This window comes from Eublepharis macularius, chromosome 1, assembly GCF_028583425.1.
Source record: "Eublepharis macularius isolate TG4126 chromosome 1, MPM_Emac_v1.0, whole genome shotgun sequence".
Lineage (NCBI taxonomy): Eukaryota > Metazoa > Chordata > Lepidosauria > Squamata > Eublepharidae > Eublepharis > Eublepharis macularius.
The window spans coordinates 222,339,242-222,358,520 of NC_072790.1; the positions used below are offsets into that span (position 1 = coordinate 222,339,242).

The window sequence follows — 19,279 nt, forward strand, 5'->3', positions numbered from 1 at the left end:
CTCCCTGAAAACCACATTTCTCTGCTTCTACAATTCACATATCATCCTACTTTCAAACTGTCCCTGCACCCAATTTTTCCTACAAAAAAAACTTCCCTTTCTTCCATGAACTTAGATATTTATTTATTTATATCCTGTTTCCCCCACCCCAAATAGGATCCAGAAACAGCTCGCAACATCACTCCCCTGCCTCCATTTCACCCTCACAAAAACTAGCCTGTGAGGAAGGTCAAGCTGAGAAAGAGTATTGAGCCCAAGGTCACCCAGAGAGACCCATAACAGAGCGAAGATTCAAACCTGAGTGTCCTAGATCCTAATCTTACTCTCTAACCACTAGACAATGCTGGCTTCCATTTCTGCAGGGGGCTCTCAATGATCTCCTATCTCAAGAGTTGACCAAAACTGTACTTAATTGAGTTCTAACAAATTCTGTAGCATTCCTAGGCCGCTCTCAAGGATTCCAACTTCTTTGTGAACTCAGGTCTTCAAAACAGGAGCTGACAGGAGAAATCAGCAGACGACGCTTGCCCAATTAACTCCCATGCCATCTCAGCTCAGTTTTTGAAGAAGGAGGGTGGGAGCAATCAGTTAAGTATTGCAACGAGCCCAGCAGAATGACTGTATGGAAGTCCTGGCAAAATCTCATGGCTACCTATTTATAAACAAACAAGATTTTGGTTGAACAATTTAGCATTTGTATACATTTGCTTCACATACATCATCAGCAATGCTGATTCTGTGAACCTAGGCAGGTCATGAGAAGGTGGGCAGGAAGTGTTTAGTTCTTGTGGACCCCTTCTTGCATGCCTAGGCTAATGCCAATAGCCACTTTGGAGTCAGGAAGCATTTTCCCCAGGCCAGTTTAGCTAGGGGTCTTGACAGTGTTTTGCCACCTTCTGGGCATGGAGCAGGAGTCACTGGGGGTGTGAATTTGCTGCATTATGCAGGGGGTTGGACTAGATGATCCTGGAGGTCCTTTCCAACCCTATGATTCTATGATCTCAGTGACCCTTACAACAATCCTGTATTCTTATACCTGTAACAAAGAGCACGAATGAAGGTGTTGGTTTTGGCCTTAAAACCCTATGACTTGGGACAGGGGTACCTAAAGAACTGTCATGCCCTCTATGTTCCTGCTTAGGAATTAAGATCACAGGGAGAGGCCCTCCCAACAGTTCCATCAGCTAAAGCTTACCTGGTGGGTACAGGAGAGAGGGCCTTTTCAGTGGCAGTCCCATGATTATACAGCAGCACCTCCAGGGAGGTGCCCCTGACCCCCCACTGCTGATCTTCAGGAGGCAGCTGAAGAGGTTTTTGTTTAGGACTGCTTTTAATTAAGTTTGGTTCTTTCTTTCTGTGTTTAATGGCAGTCTTAAACTGTGACTTTAAAATTTGTTTAAACTTTGTTTTTATTCATTTTGTAAGCCACCTTGAGTTCCTGCAAGGTAGAAAGGTGGAAAAAATAAATGTTTTAAATAAATAAGAGTGGCTGAGAAACCGAGGTGCAAATTACGATCTCTGGTTCAAATCTACTCTCTGATGCAAACAGTCATGGCGGCAGTGGGCTTGCCTAGTGGAATATCACCACCCAGGCAAAATTTGAACCAGGGACTTGATAGTTCATAGCTCAGTCTCCTATGGTACTAAAAGCCAGTGTGATATGGTGGTTAGAGAGCTGGCCAAAGAGCAGGTAAACCTGAGTTCAAGCCCCCAACCCAGCCTTCCCCAGTGACTTTGGGCCAGTTGCCAACCAGCTTTGTAGGGTTGTGAGGACAAATTGGAGAAGGAGATAACCATGCATGCCAGCTGGAGCTCCTGGGGGTAAAAATGTCATAACTCAAGATACACCAGCTCTCTGAGAAACAAGCATTTCCATCAGCACATTGTGCATCTTCTACTTACACAAGCCAAGTACGGACTGTTCCTGAGACTATCACTTACTGAATTGGTGCCAAGGATCTGCAGGTCAGGTTTCTCAGACTCCAGCAACTTAGCCACCATCTTCAAGAAACTCTCCACAAACAGGTTGATGCTCTGACAGTGGCAGGCCATCAGCAGCTGGTCCAAAGCTTCCATTGCAATGCACACATATCTGTAGGCAGGAAGAAGAGAGAAGATAAAACAAACCTCAGAGTGATGGGTTAGAAGGAGAGAGAGGAGCAGTGGGAGGAGGTCTCTCAATGCTACCATTGATCACATAGGGACAGCACTGGTCACACTGCACAGATTTTATATAGACTACATAACTCTGCAAATCAGCACAGATGGAAATGCATGCGCTCCAAGAAGGAACGGCTCAGAAAGCAGCCTCCAAGCTAAGGATGTGATGCATTATTGATCTCCACTTAGATGGGTGGCTTCTTGGGTGCAAACTACAGGCCATGGTGGCCGACCCATTTCTTTAGGGATTGTTGTGCTCCAAGCACATGTGGGGTGGAAGATGAGCTTTAAAGCACCCAAGGGTGACACAGGCAGAGGGTGCCAAGACATCCCTTTCCTCAATAAGTTGATTTCCCCCCTTCTGATACCGCCTAGATACATGGAGGGAGGTTTCAGAACAGCAGGAAGGTTCATCTGTTTTTTCCTGGAGAAAGCACAGAAGAGGGCAACTAGGGATGGAACACCTTTCCTATGAGGAAAGGCTGGAGAGCCTGGGGCTTTTCAGTTTGGAAAAGAGATGAGTAACGGGTGACATCAGAGAAGGCATCCAGTGAAGGTGGTGGACAGGAGATTCAAAACGGACAAAAGGAAATACTTCTTTACTCAAGAAACGATCAAAATGTGGGGTCTGCTGCCAGAGGCTGTAATGATAGCCACAAGCACGGATGGCCTTAAAAGGATTTTAGATAAATTCATGGAGAATAAGTCCATCAGTGGCTACTAGCCATAAAGGGAACCTTTATGCACAATCAGAGGCAGGGAGCCTCTGAATACCTGTGCTAGGAAGCAATTTCGAAGAAGGTCTCAGCCTCCATGCCCTGTTTGGCCCTCCAAGGCAACTGGCTGGCTGCTGTATGAAACAGTACGCTGGACAAGATGGGAAACTGGTTTGACCCAGCAGCTTGATCATATATTCTCCATGTGGCCCCTCTGACAGTTTAAATCACATGCTCACACCCTAGTTATGCCATAGCTTGGGGCGTCTGCACCTGTATCCCGCCACCATTTTGTCATTTTGGCCTAGAAGTCCCAAGGAAGCCACTCTGAGCTTTCTGAGGGGAGAATAAAAATATAATGAGAAATAATCAACGCTTGGTTCTCAGTTCAGCATTTGGCATTTTATCCAAGTAACAGAGAAGTAACAATGTCCATCTTAGCATCTGATCCCAAACATCAGAGCTATATGTGTTCTGCATACCCACAATCTCTCCATGAAAACACAACATTTGATTTCCAGGAGAACCTCATTTTCAAAGGAATGTAAATTCCTAATATGTTAGAGAAACATGAAGTCACTGGAGTGAAGGTTACTGAAGATGAGAGGGAAGGAAAGTACAAGTGAACAGGGCTTCCAGTGACTAGATCTATTCTATCTGTGGCTAAACTTATATGTCTCTCCCCCTATACCAGAACGAGAACATCTAAATGCAAACTAAGATGGTATTTTGCATATATTTATTCATATAACAGTACCTGGCACTGCCTACTGCATAATGTATTTACTATTTTGCAGGAAATATTCCATTGTGCCTGGCCAGAAATCTTGCTTGCACCTTCTTCTTAGAGAAGTATTTCTCAGTCTTTTCCCCATGAATTAATTTTTCAAATCCCAAGGAACCCCTTCTTATGTAAAGGTTATCAAAAAGTTGATGGCAAGGAGTGCAATTCAATTACTGCTAAATTATTGTCATTTTGTGTTGTCAGTGCTCTGTAACAACACAAAATGAACACAGACACAATACAACTAAATGTAACCTTACTGACTGTGATATTTTGAGGGATATTTTGAGTTTTTCATACTATTCCCAAGTGTTTGTTTATTTATTCCATGATTTCTTGTGGAACCTCTGACAATAAACTGCAGAACCTCAGGCATCCAGGGAAGTCTGGTTGGGAAACATTGGCCGTTTCCACACTACTCACCTTCATCCGGAACGCTGCCGAACGTCGCGAAAAAACCGCGGAAGATAGCATCTTCTTGCGCGAGTTTTGAGCAACATCGCGCAAAACTCATGCGAGAAGATGTTATCTTCTGCGGTTTTTTCGCGCCATTCCAGATGAAGGTGAGTAGTGTGGAAACGGCCATTGTCTTAGAGGCACAAATATCACATTAGTGATGAGAAGGTAACTGAGGGCTGGATGAAAATCAGGTACCAAGACTTGTATGTACCCTGGGCTTCCGTTATTTGCTCCTGAAACTCTTGCTTTATTAAATTCCACTTGTGTGGTGACGGTGGATGGGGCTAGTGAGGCCAGGCCCACTGATGTCTAGTAGCCAAGGACAGCTACATGTATACCATGGATTACAGGATGCTGTGGATAAGACGACCACGAACTGCCACCTCACATGTACACAGGATTAGCACACACATTTTTACAGAAATCAAATGCATGAGCTCCCCCCACAAGTTCTCACTTGTCACTTTAGGTAAACAGCACTCAACCCTGGGGCTGATCCCGCACAATCTTATCATGAGGCTTTGATTACTCTCTGTTTAAGGCTAAGCATTGGATATAGGTTATGGGGCTGAAGATCTAGGGCCGGGCTCTGTATTTCACCGGGACCTGCCCAATGTTAGCATCACAAAGGAGAGGCAGAAGGAGAACTCCTTCCCCTGACCAAAGTCAAGGAGCATCACAAGAAACAGCAGCTGGCCTCAGAGGAAGAAGCAACTGCTTCTTGCACCTCTTGAGGAGTGAGCCAACCTGACAGGCAAAAATTAATCATCTGGCTGAAGAGAAAAATGGAGCATTTGCAGGCTGGGCTGTTTACAAGACAGTATTGCTGTGGGTTTCTAAGGTCACTTATTAAATCATTCCAATAATGATTCTTTCTTTATTGGAAAAGGCGAGGGAAGAGAGAGGAAAGAGCAGGAGAGGCGGATTGGCAGGATATGAATCTTTATTGGACACGCATTACTGGGCAGGTTGCCCAATTAAGCTTCACTCTCAGGACTTGCCTCACGTCACATTTTGTTTTCAGAGACAAATTGGAGCTCGATTGGGGCACAGAGACAGAGGGGCCGCTTTGACAATGAGTAGATTGAAGCAGAGAAGCATTTCCAGGACTATATCACTACATATTTTGCATACTTCCCCCCCCCAATAGCAGGAGTGAGGGGGAACCCTTCCTTGCATATAGAAAGCTAGCATGTCAAGAAAAAAGTTCTACTAGTCACCTTCAAACAGGGTAAGAATTAGTGCAATGACAAATATTTGCCTGCAAACACTTTAGCAAAAAAATAGTACTGAGGAAACTCTCTCTCTCCCTCCTTCCCTTCCTCCCCCCTCCCCATCCCCACACCTTGTCCCTCTACCATTTTTTAAAATGGTTTCTTGGAACTGCGGGCCTCAACGATTAGCGAATCACACATTGAACCTAATGACGCAGCTACAGCATTGCCCAGTCAGATTGGGCTACACAACAACATGACAAAGACAATTTGGAAGAAGTAAAATGGAATTCCGCGTTGTTATTGAGGTTATTTCATGGTGAGGCTTATGGATACCAGAGGCAGGGTGATTTCAGAAGCTTGTACAGAGCAAGTAGATATAAGTAGTCTCATGCCTTAATAAAATATTTTTTAAAACTCTGCTGAGTTACAAAGTTCAGCAAGCAGTCAGCCTCACAGGGATGATGAAAATCTACGACATCTCCTTGGAGGAGAAACAACAAAACCAACAAGACATATTAAACTGCTTTATGCTACTTGTCTATCTAGTTCACGATTATCTATTCTGACTGTCAGAGACCCTCTACAATCTCAACAGACCCTCTACAATCTCAACCCCTGAGATCTTTTGACTAGAGATGTTAGGATTTGAACCTAGAACCTTTTGCTTATAAAATTGGTGCTCTACCACTCAGCCGTGACAAAGAGAGAATTTGAAACTGGGTCTCTGAGATCCTAGTTAGATGCTCTAACCACTACACCATAACAGCTTGGAAGGGTGTAGCTGTGCTTATGATTGCACTGTGAAAGCAGATACACCTTGGGTAGTTTTGAGGCCTTCATCGCAAGAGTGCCTTAAAGCAGTGCTGTTTCTACAGTTTCCTGTCTGTGCGTGAACCCCACTGCAGAGCCAAAGAGGAAAGCACAGCCTTCCAGAGACAGAAAGGGAGATTTACTGAGATGCTGAACCATGAGGAACACATGAACTACACCAAAACAGAGGGGAACCCCTCACAGCCAAACATGGGCTTCTCTTCAATAGATTTTCTAAAGATTAATGTCTTGCTGTAGCCGGCTGAGATTGCAAAGCTGAATGCGTCTTGCTAGCCAGCCTAGGAGTGCTGATCAAAAGAAAGACTACCATCAAAAACAGGGTGGGGAGACACTCCTAGCTTAGTACCAATGGCCATCTGCTGGAAGAACCAGGTGGCTGAATTATAAGCCCTCAAACAGAACCAGAATGAGACCTTCTATCTCCAAACTGGATCATCAACATTATGAAGAGTCAATCATTGCTCAGAAAGGAGAATCAAACTGAAGAAGTGCTTTAATGATGTTATGAACTTGTGACAGAGAGATGAGATGGAGCAATTTTAAAACATGTTTAAGCATGTTTTTAACTAGAATATTCAATATAATATTGAATATTTTTGATATTAGATTATATTTGATAATCTGCTTTCAAAAGAAAAATCTAAACACAAACACATTCCTAGTTTACACTTATTAATATATCTTATCAAAATATGTTGCACTGAAAACTGTATCTCTGCATCAAGAAAGAGCTATCAGGGTGGGGGCGATCATGCATGCTTCTTGAAGGTCAAGCATTATAAACATGGGGAAATAACCAGATACTGTATTATTAGCTAGACTGGTTTTGGGAGGCTAGGCTGTCTAGTCATCAAGCAAGATCCGAGCTCCAGAAGACCCACCATGCATCTCAATAGAATAATCTAGGGAGCCCAGTGGGGAATGGATCCTGGTTCTTCTCTGTTATCCCTTCTCACTAAATTCCAATATGTTTTAACGGCTTGATGTTTTAATGGCTTGATGTATAGTCAAATTCCAAATCAGGAGTCAGACTCTTCGACATCACGACCAAATGTGGTTCACTGTGGTCTTCATGGTTTGACCATTTTGGAGCCACAAACAAGGGAAGAGGGGAGGGGAATGGAGGAAGGAATGCACAAATCTTTCGAATGTTCTTGGCTCAAGCAAACTGAGGTTTGCTTCTGGCACTAGAATGCAGCCTCTGTCTGTAGATGGAGAGAATACTACCATGCAAAAGGAACTCAAGGCTCTCATACATACAGTGAAGCTCTGAAAGCTGAAACTAGTACACACACAGGAGGCCTTTGCTAGCCAGGGCAAGTGCCATGCTGAAGGGAAAACAAGGGGCTCGCTGCTTCCGTTCACCTGGGTCCTAAAGGAGAGGGGAGGAAATTGCGTTCCAAAGGCAGTGTGTCATTCAAGCCCAAATTCTATTCCCCTGCCTCAGGAACCTTTGAAGCAGAGGAAGGTTGCCCCTTCATAGCCCCAGTGATCAGGGGGAGGGCATTGGCCTCAAAGGTCGTGAGCCAACAGTCCCAGGTCCATCTCTAACATTTTTACCTCCACCCCTCATCTGTTAACAACTCCCTTTTTCAAGCTCACTTATGTGTGAAGCTTTCAGTGTTAGCAGCTACATTTTATGATTTTTTAATTGGGCGATTGCTCATGAGACCATAACAAGCCTTCAGAAGAGGGCAGTCGCATCCTTCTTACACTAATTGTATTAGTCACTCACAATCCAGGCGTGTGTTCTAAATTTTTCAATCTCCGCTCCCCCCTCAGCAGCACATGTAGTATCTTTCATTTAATCCTAACACTAACACTGTGAAATAGGGCTAATCTGAGAGATGGAGGCTTGCTGTTGAACGGTCTGGCTGGAGGTGAGATTGGAACTTGCCGTACATCTCAGCTACCTCATTACTGGCAGCTTCCTCAAAGCTTATGCTATTGCATCTGCACAGGGAAAAACCACACAAGCTATTAGACCTTTTCAGTGAAGTCATTCGCAGTGTACACTAAAAAAAAAGAGTATGTTTGGGATTTGGGTATCTGGAATACTGTATGTATTTAGTGTTCCCAAAATTCACATCCAAAAATACCAATAGAGTATTCAGATTCAGGGTCTATTCAGAATTCCAAATTCATTTGGCTCCACTAATCCTGATGAGGGAATCTTTCCAGGGTGGGCTGGAGGGGTGTTGGTTCAAGCAAACAATACCAAAATTGCAGGGATCCTAGTCCTGCCTGTCCACTTATGCCTCAAGTTTCAAATTGATTGGATCAAGGAGTTCAATTCTATGGATTCCTGAAATGATGCTCCCAGCCATTCTTCCATTATTTCTTATGGGGAAATGCTTTTTCTAGGTCAAAGACAAAAGCCTAAAAAGAGCCTTAGCCAAACACACAAGAGTAACAACACTGGCCCAGCCTCCCAATGCAAACAGAGCCAACAAAGCCCAATGAAACCAAAGCCCAATAAAACCAAAACCAGAGAAACCCAGCAGAACCAATCTTCAGCAAGGGATACTGTTACATGCCCTACAGAACCAGTGTCACTCACAGATGCCAGGCATAACCCAGGGCCAATGAAAGCCCACAGAACCAACATCAAATCAGAGAATCCCACCAGCCAATTTGGCAAGCCAGTAATAACAAGGTAGCCAGCCAGACTTGGCAATGGCATCTGACAAGCAAGCAAGGCTGATGCAAACACACACAGTGTACATTACCCCCCTTCTCCCTCCTCCTGTAACCTGGGAAACCTGCAAAGGGAGGAGCAGACAAGGTGCGGCAACCTTTAAGATGCAATTCCCAGATATTCCCAAATGTCTTATTTGGGAATGTAAACACTGGTTTATACAAAGATGCCCAAATAAGACAGATATATATATTCGGATATACCCGAATAGTACTGAATAAGTATTTTGGGGTACATTTAAACCAGATAGACCAAATCGCACATCCCTAGATATCACTATATTTCTAACAGGTCACTCTTGAAGCAATAAAATCTTGCATTCCAGGAATTATACTCCCTTAAAAGAAAAAAGAATTTACATTGGTCCCCAAAATGGATTGTTTACCGTATGTGTGAAAGCATCGTCAGAGAGACTGGAGCTGAGAGCTTTTGTCAGGGTTCTAAGTCAATTAAACACCTGAAAATAGAGGAAAAATACATTTCCCCCCAGAAATTTTTATTTCAGACATCAAACTATCATTCTTCAAAGGGTTTCTTTCTATACTGCAAGCAAAACCTCATTAGCAGTCTGTTGAACATAGAACCTCCAACAAGGCTTTGAAGGGATTTTTCAGTTCCGATGAAAGCAGAAGTCTCTGCAACTTTGAAACGGCTCCCATTTTTTATGCTTCTCTCCCCGCTACCCCTCCATTCACCAGCACATAAAAGCCAAACTCAAAGTGCAAACAGCAGCACAGAACACAAAGAGGAATTGGCCAGCATCTAGGTTTTGTTGGCAAGACAAAAGGGAATGAATCCCAGAATTATTTGAAAGGAATTTCCGTTCAAGTTCTTCCGACATCTCTAATTGGAGCAGCAATTTATCCTGCATGACAGCAACACCCCCAGAAGTCCCTGGAACATCTCTCCAGCAAACATCACCTGTTAAGATCATATTTGTGAAAGAAGAGGCAGGTGTTAGGAGAGAGAGACGGAGAGAGGACAGATATAGAATCTACTCAATCAGCCAAGCTAAAACACTGTCCAGAATGAAAATTTAAAAATAATAAAGAAGGAGACCAACAATATCCTGTAGACAGTGTAGAGTCGCTGTGAGAGTAGTGGTCTAGAACAGGAGACAGCCATGTTTAAATCTCAGACCAGCAAGTAACCTTAGGCCTGTCTCTCTCAGCCTAACCTAGCTCATAAGGTGGAAATGCAGGAGGAAAGAAAAACGTATCCTTCACTCCTTAGGAAAAGGGCGGTATAAAAAAAACACTGATAGATAACCCATTGGCCTTCAATTGGGTGACAAACATCAACACTATTACCACTGAGAAGAAGAAGAAAAGTAAGGAAAGCGCCAGGGAGAGGCACAGCAGATTCACACAGGCATGCACATCAAGCAATGACCTGCACGAGATGGACAACACCAGAGATTGAATTTCCATATTATCTCAAGCACTCTTGTCAGTAAAATGAGACCACAATCCTCTGCACACATTTGCCCATACTGAAATCAACGCATGTATAGGAGGAGTGAGCACACCAGAGCACAATTTCCTCCCACCTAAGCCCAATTTCCAGCTTGTGAGCACTGAGCCTGTGTGTACAGAAAGGATACATATGCAAAGGCTCCTTCTCAATGTCTGGGAATGCTGCTTTCCCCAACATTCCCAATCACAGGGAGGGAGTCATACATGCACAGCCTCCTTGCTCATGAACAGGCAACTGTGCATAGTCGGGGGAGGGCAGTGTCAGCATAGTTATGTCCATGCCCCCTCTGCATGCATTAATTTCATGGGCATAGCGCCACATGTAGAGGTCTCATGTATTCAGCATCACTCAGGAAGGGTATGGTAGTCAAATTGTGAATGTCAACTTATAGCAACTAGCAGCTAAATTTCAAGCCATGTCAGTCAGTTACAGCAAAACAGAGAGCTTTATGGCACCTTAGAGAAACAGATTTATTGTGACGTAAGCTTTCAGGGGCTACAGCACGCTTTGTCAGATGGACAAATTGCATTCTCAACTGACAGGCACACACATACACACAAGATGAAATGCAAGAGGGATGTATGATGTTTCTCTGCAAAGCTCAAATGTATACAAGGTAAGCATAGCTACCATTCACAACAGCAGTAACAGCCTACTATTATTCTGCTAGTCAGAGTGAATAGTGCTGAGCTAGATGATCTGACAGTATAAGGCAGCTTTGTATGTTCAAAGCCAGAAACAGCAAATGCTAAAAATACATATTTAAAAAGATCTTGCAAGGGACAGTGAGAAAGGAGTGGGAGAAGAACAAGAATGGAGGAAATCCCAAGGCCAAATGTTAAGCACGGTGCATTAAGGGAACTTAGTATCTGTTAAGCAAGATAATTTGAGATTTAAAAGAACCTGAGACAGAAGGATAACAGGTCACACACTGAAAGGTGAAGGCTCTTGTGAAAGATGAGAGCTATACGTGTGCGCACTGCCACCACTGGCCCAGCTGAATTTAAAAGCAGCTAGAGCACAGCCCAAGTTGGTGGTCCAGCTACCTCTTCCTCAGGCCGGAACCTGATAAAAAGGCAGTTCCAGCTGGAAAAGAAGAAGGACAGATGGCTATGAAAAAAGGCTGCCAGGGCCAAAGCAAGGGAAAATTTTCTGGAAGGCAGCTGGCTCAAGGAAAGAGCAGAGATGGAAAGAAAAATCTCTGGGACTGTAGACAGAGAGGATCAGGCAGCTGAGACCAATACCAGACAGAGCTGCTCCCTAGGTAAGGCGGGGACAGCAAGCAGGCTCCAAACCTAGGTAAAAGACTCTGTTTAAATGAACAGCAGTCTTTAGTTGTGGGAGGAGGGGATTAAATAAAGGGATTACGGCAGCTGATGGTGAGGATGGGCAAAAGGGGGCACTCTGTGTGATGGTTGCCCCTGAACCCCAAAGCACCTGAGTGTGACAAATATCAATCAATCAATCTCCTAAATCCAACAGTCGGAATCTGCTATGCATGCAGGTAGGAAGTGACGGGAAAGCCTCTACCTGAGACCCTGGAGAGCAGCTGTCAGTCATAGCAGAAAATACTGACCTTGATAGACTGATGATCTGACTCCATATAAAGCAGTTCCATGTATTCAATGTACCTTAAAAGCTGCATATAATGTTGAATTTCTAGTGATTTTTCACCAGCAACAGGACCCCTTACCCATATCGGTGTCTGCTCACATCTCGGATCAGCTTCTCTGACAGGTAAGCACCAATGCGGTCCAGCTTCTCAGGAGCAGAGAGTGCGTAGAAGGTCAGCTTCTCCATGTTGGTCTTCACCAGCCCATCCTGGAGCAGGGGAGGAGGAAAGCATGCTTGCCTCAGAACTTGAGCCTGCAGCAGGTCTAAAATTCAGGAGTCCAAGTTGGCCAAAGGAAGAAATTAAAGAGAAAACCATCCAGAGGGCAAGGAGGCTCATGCTCTGAGTGGAACACTAAACAAGTGGGTCCCAATTCTTTAGTACGGCGACCCACAAGTCCAAATTTACCTGGTATGGTTTCCCAATGAAAAAGACACACATCATGCACAAATCGATAAAACTGCAAAATCCTGGGACCTACTTTGGGGTCAGGCAGAGCCCACTTGTTGGGAAGTGCTGAACTGAATGGTCTTTGCCACCATTCCTGTTGCCTTGTCCTCTTCCCTTCACCCACCCCACATAACAGGAACCGGATTTGCCACGTGTCCCCACGGGCAACTCTAGCCTGCCTTGTTTCATGTCACACCCTCAATGCAACGTTCCCTCCAGAGAAAGCACGCTGGCACAGAAAACACTGCTGCAGTGACATGATTTTCTTTCTTTCCAGGCAGACAACTTAAACAAACAAACAAGCAACGAACTACAAGTTACCAGCACTCTATTTCCACAACAGCACAAACATAAGAAGGGGTTGATTAACCAGTGGCGATCTGTTCATAAAAACAGCTACTCTGGGACTGCCAAAGCAAGGGGAAGGCATGTTCCACTGGTCAGAAGTCCAAGGGCCACTGGGAGGCTTATTCCTCAGAAGAAAACCATCTCAAGGGGAAGACGTCCTGACTCCCAGTGGTCAACGGTCCTCTTCTCCCTCCCTGCTGGAAGGTTCTATTTTAAAACAAGCTGCCCTGAGGCCCCGGACATAAGAGGACTTCTGTCAACAGGAGAACTGCACCACCTCCATCCAATCAAGAACATCAAAAAGGGAAGATCAGCCAGGGCCCTGAGGCAATAGCATTTTGTTTCCACACTGCCGAAACAATCCTGCTTTTCTACCTTTTCTTGCCACTCCTTTCCCCTTATGGGTCTTTGCCTTTTAAAAGTATAAGCCCATCTCTCAACTAACATGAGCCTCTTTGGGAGACAATTGTCTGAAAAGCAGGATATAAATAGAACCAATAAATAAAATATAGCCCTTTCGTCACAGATGGTTCAACCCTCTCCTCCGTGTACCTCAGCGCTAATAACTAACAGTAATAACTTCTTTATTTTTAACTGGTTGATTTATGTGTTATGAGCAGACTGTGGCCCTCTCTACAGGAGCTGACTCATTAAGGCAAGCTAGAAATCCATTAAGCGAACAGAAATATGCTCCTGTCAGGAGTTAACATCACTTGAATACTTTGTTATTATTCACGACAAGCTGGGGGCCCACAAAGAATCAAGGTGTGAGTGGGGAGAAAAGGACCTGCAAACACACAGACACCACCTCCTCCTCCAAGAGTCTATAAACTCTTAGGGGTGTGAGCAGACCAATTTCCTCATCTCCCTGTCTTGTTTTCTTCTTTAACTGACTCACAGTGCAATCCTAAGAACAGTTACTCCAATCTAACAACAACAACAGTTGCCCTTCAGGACAACTTAATACCCACTCACAGCAGTTTACAAAGTGTGTTGTTATCCTCCTCATGACCATCACCCTGTGAGGTGGGTGGGGCTGAGAGAGCTCTGAGACAGCTGTGACTGACCCAAGCTCACCCAACTGGCTTCAAGCGGAGGAGTGAGGTTCTCCAGATTAGAGTCCTGCCGCTGTTAACCCCTACATCAAACTGGTTATATGAGCTTAGACTGGAGTAACTCTTCTTAGCATTGCACCTTAGATCAAAATTGGAAGGGGTCCCACCTCTTTTACTTTTGGTTCATTTACAGAGTTATATTTTTTTCCGTAAGACAGCCCTCAAAACACACCCCAAATATGCAGAAACCCCTGTCTTGCATGAGGTTGGCCTGATTTTGCTGTTTTCATGAGTTTCATGAGTCACCCAGTTTACTATTAGATGAAGCTTTGAGTTGAAGGGAGGTGTCAAAATGTTCCACATAAATAATTTCTGTGATCTCTACCAACCACCTCATAAGGTAGATCAGCATTCTCATATTGCAGATCCTGGTTTTGAAACACAGAAAATGACTTCTGGCAAACTTCAGGATTTGAACTGGGGACTTCACATGGACACATGAACGGCCTCATATTGTGGCAGATCATTGGCCTATCAAAGTCAGTATTATCTACTTTGCCTGGCAACAGCTCTTCAGGGACTTAGGCATTGGGCTTTCACATCACCTACTTCCTTGTCCTTTTAACTGGAGATACCAGGGATGGAACCTGGGACCTTTTGTACGCCATGCAGATGCTTGACCACCAGCCACAGCATAGCCCCGATGTTCTGAATGCATCTTCAGATGCTTCAAACTGCCCAAACCATGCCATGGTCACTGGCCAGTCTTACCTCAAGGGAGCATATGGAAATCTGCAAAGCATTTACTGCAAGATCTCTCTGCACCTATGGCAAACTTGCCCACGGATCCTGAGGTGGCTCAGATAAACTGCCCTTGTCTACCATGGGATCAATGTAATAAAAACATAAAAGCTTTGCTCGATAGCATGATGATGACAGCAACTTCAAAGTAAACAGTGGAAAGGATGAGGAAGACAGGGACTGTCACGCTATGTGGGCACATAACTATTGCTAACATGCTCATGTGTCATCTGGGCTCTAAAAAAAACGGCTTCTCTTCAAAAACTGGCTCTTGCAGAAACCAAGTGATAGATCTACCACATTATTCCTCCTGCATTTTATATCTTAGATCAAGAAGGGGGGTAGCGGGCAGCATACACAAAGAACAAAGAACAAAAACAGACCACTGCTGCTTGACTATCTGGCTTGGTAGTTAAGTTACCAACCTACAAATTTATAAGCAAAAAGTTTGCAGAAGTACTCTGGCTCAATCCCTGGCATCTCTAGCTGAAAGGATGAAGCAGTAGGTGATGTGAAAAACCTCTACCTGAGACCTCGGAGATCTGCAGCCGGTCAGAGTAGTTGACAGGAAGCCATTTTCCCCAGGCCAGTTTGGTTAGGGATCCTGTAGATGTTTTGCCATCTTCTGGGCATGGAGCAGGGGTCACTGTGTGTGTGTATAGGAGATAGTTGTGAATTTCCTGCGTTGTGCCGGGGGTTGGATTAGATGACCCTGGAGGTCCAACTCTATGATTCTATGACACTGACCTAGATATACCAATGGTCTGACTCTGTACAAGGCAGCCTTATGCAGGAGTGTGAGGATGGATCAGAAGGAACATGCTATGTTCCATGGGTGTTCTGGAAGAGTGCCCCAAGCACAGGATCAACAAAAGAGAAGAGGCGAGTCCATCTAGTCCGGCATCCTCTTTTACACAGCAGCCAACCAGTTGGCCTGGTGGGCCAAACAATCAGGACATAAGAGGCTGAGGTCTTTCTCTGCTGCTGCCTCTCAGCATTGCTATCAGAGGCTTGCTGCCTCTACATACAGAGGCTCCCTTCAGTCATCATGGCTAGTAGTTATTTATGAACCTCTCCTCCCTGAATCGGTCTAACTCCTTTGAAAACTACCTCTCATCATGACCATCAGTTCCTCCACTGGCAGTGAATTCCACAGTGGAATTACTCACTGAGTAAAGAGGTATTTCCTTTTGTCTATCCTTGACCTATATCCCAACAACTTCATTGGGTGCCCCCGAGTTCTAGTATTATGGGAGAGGGAGAAAAAGCTCCCTCTATCCATCTTCTCCACCCCTTGCTCTTACATGTCTCCCCTTAGCTGTCTTTTTTTCTAGAGTCCCAGATTGTCCAGCCCATCACAGGAAAGGTTCTTCAACCCCCCTAATCATCTTATTCCATGAGTGCAAAACTCACTCAGAAGTATTTGGTGTAGTATCTTGTCAAAAGCCTATTAGAAGTCCAAGTATATGATATCTACCAGACCTCCCGTATTCACGTTTGTTAACCTGCTCAAAAGTCTGTTGACACAGGACTTCCCTTTGCAGAAACTATGCAGATCCCCTCAGTAGGCTTTGTTCCTTCATAATTCTCTAGTTAACAACAAGTTACACTAATTTACCTGGAGAAAATGTTAGGCTAACTAGCCTATAATTCCCTAGATCCTCTCTGGACCCCCTTTTAACATATTGGGGAGACATTTGCTACTTTCCAGTCATTTGGCACAGAGGCTAATTTTAGCAACAAGTTACTTATACTTGATCCACTAACAACAATTTCACATTGAAGTTCTTTAAGAACCCTTGAGTGTATGCCGTCTGGAACTGCAGACCTGTTAGTTTTCAGTTTGCCCAGAAGTCCTAGCACATCATCTCTTGTCCTTTCAACCAGACTCAGTTTTTCAGACTCCCTTCCCAAAACAGCAGTTCTGACATGAGCACGTGCTCCACATTTTCCACAGTGAAAACAGATGCAAATAATTCATTGTTTCTTTGTCATCTCTGCATCTTCCTTAAGCAATCCTTGTAGTCCTTTGTTATCCATTAGCCCAACTGCTTCGCTAGCCAGTTTCCTGCTTCTGATATATTTGAAGAAATGCTTATGATGTGTCTTATTATTTTTGGCCATCTGCTCCTCAGATTCTCTTTTATCTTACTTTATTGTCAACATACATTTGTTTCTGCAGAACTTGTGCTCCTTTCCGTTCACCTTGATGGGGGAAACTTCCCACTTTTTCAAGGAAACCTTTTATGGCTTCCTTGGCTCGAACGAACCACGCAGGTAGCTTTTTAGACTTGGTGGAAATTTTCCTGTGATTGTTCAGTGCAGACACTGGGACCAGCAGGGCAACACATGAGCAAAAAGGTTTGGCTACATGAAACATGCTTAAAAACCTCAACAGAAGGGTCCTTTACCTCTGGATCCTCTGGGAAAATATTGTCAACGAGCCTCTTGTAACGAGGACGCAAAGCTCCGCAGCAGCCACAGACACCTGGAAACAGAAAGGAGAGCCCCTTATTTAACAAGGCAGCTGAGCTTATTATATAGAACCAATATATGTAACTAATCTTCCTTTTATTAAAGCAGAGCTCACTGTTATACAAAAACAGAACTGTTGAACAGTTAAAATTAGAACCAGATGAAATCATCACCCCTTTAAGCCACGCTGAGCAAAACTGCTTCCCCCACAGTTCTAAGCAGTGAGACATTCTGGGGCAGAACTTGCCTGGTTTGGCTTATCTATTTATTTACACTATTTATATTCCACTGTTCTCTCCTACAGAGACCCAAAATGGCTTATATTATTCTCCTCACCTCCATTTTATCCTCACAATCACCATGTGAAGTAGGACAGGCTAAGAATGTGTCACTGGCCCAAGATCATAGCAGAGCTGAGATTAGAATCTGGGTCTCACAAACCCTATTCCAATGCTCTAATCGCTATGCCACACTGGCTCTCATACTTGCTGAGAGAGGGCACTGGAGACACAGGCTGCTTCCACACATGGGCAATTCAAGCCCTCGACAGTATTTGGGAGCATCCAAACACTGTCGTACCCATCCACAGCATGACTTGTCTGCTTCTTGTATTTTTTCCCCTTTGATCTGGATCAAAAATAAACTTACTTTAATCTGGTTGCTTGAGGGAACTGAGGGATGTCTGGGATGGAACATCCATTTGGACACTCATAGCCACTATGACAGGGCAGACCTAAGATCTCCTCTCCCCAGCCTATTCAGAGATGTTCAATAAAGTTTAGGTGTTTTGTTTGTTTGTGAATGGATGAAACTAAATCCATGCCCTTCCCTGCCCCATTTCTCTCCCTCTCCCCATCTGTGACATGCCCTTAGGGCTGCTCCTTCGCATGTTTGAGAGCGTGGGCGCAGGTCTACCCGGAGCCTCTAAACTTCTGTTTTGTTCAGCTGCAAAACACAGCAGAGGTCCAGTGGCCCCCTGAAGGCTGCCCCACATGCTGATCCCCACCCCTTCTCTCTCTCTCTCTCTCTCTCTCTCACACACACACACACACACACAGACAGAGTCAGCTGGCTGCTGTGTGCAACTTCTACACGGAACGGGGTGGTGGGTGGTCCAAAGGTGTGTGTGCCTGCTCTGGCATTGGAGGGAGGCTCGGGGTCCCTCCTTCCCCGACAGCACTGCTGGCATCTGATAAGCCATGCATCTTGGTGGTGTAGGTGCAGGGGACCCATGCTGGATGCAAGGGAGCTGCTGCCATGAGTGCAGCATAGAGGGATTGCGGAGAGGCATCCTAGCCAAAATGATGGATTTCCAGGGAAGCCCATGGGCTGAGCCATCCCATTTTCCTTTTTGTGGCTTGCAGGGGCAAAACGTCATAGAAACACAGAGCTGAAAGGGATCCAAGGGGTTATCTAGTCCAGCCCTCTGCACAATGCAGGAAATTCTCAGCTATCTCCCCCCTTCCACACTTCCCCCAACAATCCCTGCCCCCTCTCTTCAGCCAGAAAGGGAGGATATCACCTCCTCCAGCACCAGTGTGTGGGCGGACAGAGACATTTCTGGACAGCCAAGGCTTATTGTGGAGGCATCAGCATTCATTAAGAAACATTACCACACCGTTTCTCACAGGCTCTGCTTCTCCCGGGCATGTCCCTTTAGGCGAAGCCCATAAATTAGAGCAATTAATTACAATATTTATACAAGCAGTAAGAACAAAGCAAAATCCCTGGCCACTTTACCACATGGACAGAATTTACTGTAAAGCTCTTTTATAGAAAATGTCATATAAATACGCATTTCTATCTCACCCTTCCACCAGGGAGCTTGGAGTGGTATATGTGGAAGGGGTTGTCCCATTTCCCGCCACTGCAGGTAGATTAGGGACAGTGGCTGACTTAAGAGTCATCTGGTGAGCTATGTGAACTGAATGCAAACTCCTCGCTCTAGTCATTCTGACACGTAAACACTACGCTGGGATAGGTAACCTCCGTCACACATGATGAATGGCAATACATCACACGACATGTAATTGATGGTTCTAATCCCCCAACGCCCACGATGAACGGTAGCACGCCAGACTATTTTGCTTGGTACAGCAACTCCCTTACTTCACTACAACAGCAAAGGTGTAGTCAAGCCATACTGGATTGGAGCACAGCTGTGAGTGGTATTGTTTGAAGCGCCTTCCAGTTCTAC

The 19,279-nt window shown here is 44.7% G+C and overlaps 1 protein-coding gene across 2 annotated transcripts in view; it reads right to left on the bottom strand.

Annotated features, from left to right (window-relative positions):
• The window catches only part of EFR3B (EFR3 homolog B), a 65,096-nt gene extending 47,997 nt beyond the window's left edge, over positions 1-17,099 (bottom strand). The window contains exons 1-3 of one of the 2 annotated variants that reach the window (XM_054985661.1): positions 17,019-17,099; positions 12,035-12,162; positions 1,942-2,092 (exon numbers count right to left, since the gene is read on the bottom strand). In XM_054985661.1, coding sequence (XP_054841636.1) covers positions 1,942-2,092; positions 12,035-12,141 — 258 coding nt within the window. In that variant the 5' untranslated portion in view covers positions 12,142-12,162; positions 17,019-17,099. The remainder of the gene's footprint in view (positions 1-1,941; positions 2,093-12,034; positions 12,163-17,018) is intronic. The other variant, XM_054985654.1, reaches the window with a different exon arrangement.
• Between the last annotated feature and the right edge of the window lie 2,180 nt (positions 17,100-19,279).